This window comes from Schistocerca gregaria, chromosome 1 (genome assembly GCF_023897955.1).
Source record: "Schistocerca gregaria isolate iqSchGreg1 chromosome 1, iqSchGreg1.2, whole genome shotgun sequence".
Classification (NCBI taxonomy): Eukaryota; Metazoa; Arthropoda; class Insecta; order Orthoptera; family Acrididae; genus Schistocerca; species Schistocerca gregaria.
The window spans coordinates 1,084,681,613-1,084,688,143 of record NC_064920.1 but is presented as its reverse complement, the minus strand read 5'-3'; the positions used below and the strand labels follow the sequence as shown (position 1 = coordinate 1,084,688,143).

The 6,531-nt window shown below is 42.4% G+C and overlaps 2 protein-coding genes across 2 annotated transcripts in view; both read left to right on the top strand.

Moving 5' to 3' along the window:
• Window positions 1–1,734: 1,734 nt before the first annotated feature.
• Window positions 1,735–2,232, top strand: LOC126289929 (homeobox protein Hox-A13-like). The gene has a single exon (XM_049984906.1). It carries the CDS (start codon window positions 1,735–1,737, stop codon window positions 2,230–2,232), a length of 498 nt encoding a protein of 165 aa, XP_049840863.1.
• The window catches only part of LOC126281889 (uncharacterized), a 1,790,734-nt gene continuing 1,786,203 nt past the window's right edge, over window positions 2,001–6,531 (top strand). The window contains exon 1 of the mRNA XM_049981208.1: window positions 2,001–2,103. The gene's annotated coding sequence lies outside the window, so the exon portion shown is untranslated. The remainder of the gene's footprint in view (window positions 2,104–6,531) is intronic.

Here is a 6,531-nt window from a genome sequence, read left to right as displayed (position 1 = left end):
CTGAAAGACCTAATTCGAAAGAAAGCCCCGGGAGTAGACAACATTCCATTAGAACTACCGACGGCCTTCGGAGAGCCAGTCAAGACAAAACTCTACCAGCTGGTGAGCAAGATGTATGAGACAGGCGAAATACCCTCAGACTTCAAGAAGAATATAATAATTCCAATCCCAAAGAAAGCAGGTGTTGACAGATGTGAAAATTACCGAACTACCAGTTTAATACCCTACGGCTGCAAAATACTAACACGAATTATTTAGATATGAATGGAAAAACTGATAGAAGCTGACCTCGGGGAAGGTCAGTTTGTATTCCGTAGAAATATTGGAACACGTGAGGCGGTACTGACCCTACGACTTATCTTTGGAAATAGATTAAGGAAAGGCAAACATACGTATCTAGCATTTGCAGACTTAGAGAAAGCTTTTGGCAATGTTGACTAGAAGAATCTCTTTCGAATTCTGAAGGTGGCAGGGGTAAAATACAGGGAGTGAAAGGCTATTTACAATTTGTACTGAAACCAGAAGGCAGTTATAAGAGTCGAGGAGAATGAAAGGGAAGCAGTGATTGGGAAGGGAGTGAGACAGGGTTGCAGCCTATCCGCGATGTTATTCCGTCTGTATATTGAGCAAGCAGTAAAGGAATCAAAAGAAATTTCGGAGTAGGAATTAAAATCCATGGAGAAGAAATAAAAACTTTGAGGTTCGCCGATGACATTGCAATTCTGTCAGAGACAGCAAAATTTCTGGGAGAGCAGCTGAACGGAATGGACAGTGTCATGAAAGGAGGATATAAGATGAACATCAACAAAAGCAAAACGAGGATAATGGAATGTAGTCGAATTAAATCGGGTGATGCTGATGGTATTAGATTAGGAAATGAGACGCTTAAAGTAGTAAATGAGTTTTGCTATTTGGGGAGCAAAATAACTGATGATGGTCGAAGTACAGAGGATATAAAATGTAGACAGGCGATGGCAAGCAAAGAGTTTCTGAAGAAGAGAAATTTGTTAACATCGAGTATAGATTTAAGTGTCAGGAAGACGTTTCTGAAAGTATTTGTATGGAGTGTAGCCATGTATGGAAGTGAAACGTGGACGATAAATAGTTTAGACAAGAAGAGAATAGAAGCTTTTGAAATGTGGTGCTGCAGAAGAATGCTGAAGATTAGATGGGTAGATTACATAACTAATGAGGTAGTATTGAATAGGATTGGGGAGAAGAGACGTTTGTGGCACAACTTGAGTAGAAGAAGGGATCGGTTGGTAGGACATGTTCTGAGGCATCAACGGATCACCAGTTTAGTATTGGAGGGCAGCGTGGAGGGTAAAAGTCGTAGAGGGAGACCAAGAGATGAATACACTAAGCAGCTTCAGAAGGACGTACGTTGCAGTATGTGCCGGGAGATGAAGAAGCTTGCACAGGATAGAGTAGCATGGAGAGCTGTATCAAACCAGTCTCTGTACTGAAGACCACAATAACAACAACATTTCTTACATTTACTCGAACATATACGTTTTATATTTCAAACTCTTCGGAAAGTCGTGCGCTTCAAAAATGAACATATATAGAAAAGCAGATTTAAAAAAAAAAAAAAGAAAAAAAGAACTTTTGACGTTCATCTCGAACGCTCGACGCTCGTGGGGGAGGGGGGATCACTGTCAAGTTTTTGCCTCGGTTCGGAAATATAGTAGATCCGGAGCTGGTATCCGGTGTTTGCATGCTGCCTAACGGCGGATGGCTGTTTCTTCATGCTGGATGGTCCAGAGGCGCTTCTCGTCTGAGGAAGGCCAGTGTTCCAGTTCCAGCTCGAGGTGTGAGCCGGCTGCCGGAACACCGCCGCGGCGGATCAACAGGTATTTAGCCGACCGGGCAGTTGCGGCCGCGGCCGGCGGAGGCGCTGCGGGCGTCGGGGGGTGGCGCGACGCCCCGCTGCCACCGGCGTGCGCCGCCGCCGCCGCCGCCGCCGCCGCCGCCGCCGCCGCCGCCAGTCCAGTCCAGTGTGCAGAGGCTGCTCCGCCGGCTGCCACATCCGCCGCCCCCGCAGCGCGCGTTCACTCTACCTCCGTGTCCGCCGCCGCCTCCGCCTCACCGGTCCGACACCAGGTAACCGCACGGCTTGTCGCAGCGGCGAACTTCCATCTGTCTGGTGCGAGCGTCTCTCAGCGGTACCACACTTTCCGAGTTCGCACTGAACTCACCGACTGTACATTACGCATCGTATCCTGCTCCTAGCTCTGGCTATCTTAACTGAACTCTTCTGGATATTGAACCGAGGTTTTCCTCAATATACAGTACGCTGACGGTCACCTAATGTATTTGAAGAATAATGCTCTGAACTCTGGTATCAACCGATATATAGAAATAACTACGGATCTTTTTTAATGCAACGTTTACGTTTTGTAACTGCATTCAGTTACTCTTGGAAAGACAATTAGAGTGATGCAGCCCCTGTTCATAGTGACGTTCAAACTTTTCGGAGAAAGATCCAACAAATATACTAAAACTGCAAAGAAATGTGGTCAGAGTCGGCTACCGCGGTGTAAACACCGCCAAGCGGAGCTCTCACGCTACGCACGTTGTTATATGCAACAAGACAGGCCTACACTACTAAGATGAAACCTCATTTCCCATACAACGTAGACACAGGGTTAGGTACGGTTTTTTGTGTATGGAACGACGGTGTACGCTAGCCTCCGGCGCATCAGATGGGTCTTTGGAAAACGGTCTCGAATGCGTGTGCGTTCCCACGTTTTTGGTGGAAGCAAATACAGTTTCGTCAGGATGTTTCCCATTTAAAATCTCCCAATTGCTGCGTACTTATCAAAAGCGAAACAGAAATCTACATCATTTGTACTTCCTAATGATATTCCTATTCACGGAAAAAAGAAACTCCTGTACTAACTTTCTTACATTTGAAATAATGATGGTAATAATAATACCTGACCTGCCTTTACCTGAAGAAAATTGAATGAAAATTGAATGCTAATTAAGCTAAAACACCTGCTGTCGATAAATGCGTCTATAGATACTTCTCGAAATTGTAATCAGGCGCCGGCCAGAGTGGCCGTGCGGTTTTAGGCGCTACAGTCTGGAGCCGAGAGTGACCATTACGGTCGCAGGTTCGAATCCTGCCTCGGGCATGGATGTGTGTGATGTCCTTAGGATAGTTAGGTTTAAGTAGTTCAAAGTTCTAGGGGACTGATGACCACAGATGTTAAGTCCCATAGTGCTCAGAACCATTTGAACTGCTCGGAACGCTGAAGCAGAAATGCCGTGCTGATAGTTGCAGCTAGTTCTCCACTGCAGACAAGTAAACACCATAGCCGATTCTGGCGGACTTGCCTGTCAATTTTAAAGTATTTCAAGGTTTCCTTCGTGAAGAGTTTAACCCAAAAAACAACAAGCATTGTAACATTGTACTCGTCTTTTCAAGCGCTTACGGACTGCGTTAAAAATATATATTTTTTACTTAAAAAATCTTACTTGCTTGATCGAGACTAGAGCTGACAAATCTTAAAATTTGTGGTAAGGTCTTATGGGACCAAACTACTTAGGTCATCGGTCCCTAAGCCTACACACTACTTAATCTAACTTAAACTAACTTACTTTATGGACAACACACACACCAATGCCCGAGGGAGGACTCGAACCTCCGACAGGGGGACAAGAGGTGACACTCTTTATTTTGTAACAAAACTACTTGCGCCTTAGCGTACTATCATTTGCCGAAAACCTCGTTTCGGTATATGGAAACATTGGCGAATTAAAAGGGATTTTGGTCTTACGTGACTCAACTATAAATAGCTTTTACAGTCGGGTTATGAAGTGAGATTCCACTATCTACAGTCTTATAGACCTTACATTAAAATAACGAGCTGGATTAAATTATATGGTTGGTGGTTACGAAATGCAGCTTAAAGGGAATTTTATGTTTTACTGAATTGTTACGACACATATTTGTGTAGCATCGCTAATTTCGTTTCTGTGACAGTCTCCCCGTGAAAAGATAATAACTGATAATAAACGTTCAGTTCGGTTCTATATCAGGTCGGGTTTTCCGTGAGCAGGTATTGCGTTTACTATGCCAGACAAGATGATCCTCGAAACTGTAAACCACGGATTTTGATTCTCTTCAAATATGATGTAGAGGCACTTACATCGAGTACCTGGCTAACCGGTTTTCTACCGATTTTTGAGAAAATCGGTTTTGAAGTTCATTGCGAGCTTTGCATACCCGTAACATTTACACGTAGCGCAGCGATGAACTTTTTTTCATAATCGACCGAATTTTTCAGTTTTATTTCAAAGAATATCAACAAACAATGTAAGGCGTGCGATATTTATAAAGATATATTCAGTCCCACCAAAGTGCACTCCTTATTTCCAGTCCTGCGGTGTTTATTTTTATCGACAAGTGAAAATCTTCATGAAAATTATTCAGAATGCCCCCGACTTGATGAAAGACAATAGAGAGATCGCTTATAGGGAAGATTAGGTAACATTACATTCGCTAATCCTACATCAATTCAGCGGACCTAATTTTGAAAGCATCATTAGATACGCAAGGTTCGTTTCGAAATTATCGGATGAAACAGAAATCTTTTTGAATGTAAAAGAATTTTGTTTCCCCGGTATCGCTCATGAAGAAACGGTGCGCCCGCAAGACGGCTGCTTTCATGAAATGCGCGTGGCGCTGCGAAAATTTGTGCTTCGGTTGTTTCTATGATAAGTATCATCCACAATATTGTTCTCGCACATCAACAATGTGGACTACGAAAAACAAGATTTTGTAATATTGTATGACAGAAAAAATTAATAACTGAATATGTCTTTATAATTTCGCATACCTTACACTGTTTGTTGATATTATTTGAAATAAAATTGAAAAATTCGGTCGATTTTGAAAAAAGTGCACAAGCAGGATTCGAACACGGTACCTTCAGCGAGGGAGCCGGGAGCTTTCACAGCTGCGTTACGCTGACTTGTTTCGAATACGTGTAATGTTATGGGTATGCAAAACTCGCAATGAACTTCAAAATCGAGTTTCTCAAAAACCAAGGCCCGTCGCTAGAAAACCGGATAGCCAGGTACTCGGGGTAAGTGCCTCTAAACATATTTGAAGCGCATCAAAATCCGTGATTTACAGATTGGAGGGCTCCCTTGATAGTGCGAAACTGTAGGGTAAACCCATCGATAGTGTTGTGTACCACTTTCAACGTACAAACGGCATTGCCAGAAAAACAAATCCGAAACAGAATTGAGCAGTACTCAATACTAGCTTGATGTCCGAGAGTAAAGACGGTGTACTGTCGTCAGCAACAAGTACCGTGTGTGAGCGGAGCGAGTTTATCTCCAGAGGTGGCACGCAGCGCATACCGTATACATTTGCATTGCTATGCAGATATTTTCAGGTCAATACAGGTACAAAGATGAATTGGTGCAAGTAACCACAGAAAATGCAACTACTCTGGAAGGAACTACTGGAGACCACGCATTAGTTTTTCCAAAATGCCCATAAAACATCCCTGAACACACCCCCAAATTACATCGGATTCACTATATGCAGGTTCAGCTGAAATTCATGCACCAAAGAGCAATTCTTTACGTGGTAGCAGTGCGAAAATGTTTGTAACAGCATTTCGTCGTGCGCATGTTTTCGATAGAAACTGGACGTCAACTGTGGAACAAGTATCTCTGCAGCTGTGGTGCCCATGTAGTGCAGTGGATAGAGTTTTGAGCTAGATTACTCTAATTCGAGAATTCGAGTCCAGGTCTAGGAGCAATTTTTTTATTTTTTTTTTTTATTTTTTGGTTCTAGAACGCTTAATATGTTATCTGGCTTCTTAATCGTTCTACCGCTATTACAGCAGGTGTTCTACGAGAGACATGCAACTATATACTACAAAAACTACCAACACAGATCTATCTTGACAATGTATTCATTATGTCACACGATTAGTTTCGGCGTGTGATAGAATAAAGACATTCTCAAGATACGCCTGTGGTGGAACTTTTTCTCATATGTATCGTCAGCTGAAGGTTCTCGTCCATGCAATAAAATGGACGTCCATAAATTACACATGCAGTTATTTAATAGTAACACAGTAATTAGAGTGCAATCGCGTTTATCTTTCCACTTTCAAAGACGTATTTTGTCTTTAAACATTTATTCTGTTCTCTTCCACGCATTGCATCCCTCCTCCATTCTGTCACTGATAGTGTATTTAAAATATTACCACTGACCCTTCTTGTTGAAGGTAGTATCTATGTCCAACAGCGTCAAATTGATAGGTTTCGTGGTTGTTTCTTTTCTATGATAGATAATTTACTGTTAATTGATTTTTACCCTTCACGAATATTTCTGACACACATGACCCACGATTATTATCCTCAACGTCAAAAAACTATATCGTTTAGAGCACAATGTATTCTGCAGCATTGTTGAGCAGATCAGAATAACAAAATTAAAAAAAAAAAAAACTACTACAGTCTGGATCTAACCCTCGAACCAGGGTATTCTAACGCAAAACA

Bases quoted from the DNA above. Each gene is read 5' to 3' on its own strand.
- LOC126289929 (XM_049984906.1), top strand. From the start codon at position 1,735: ATGGCTGTTTCTTCATGCTGGATGGTCCAGAGGCGCTTCTCGTCTGAG.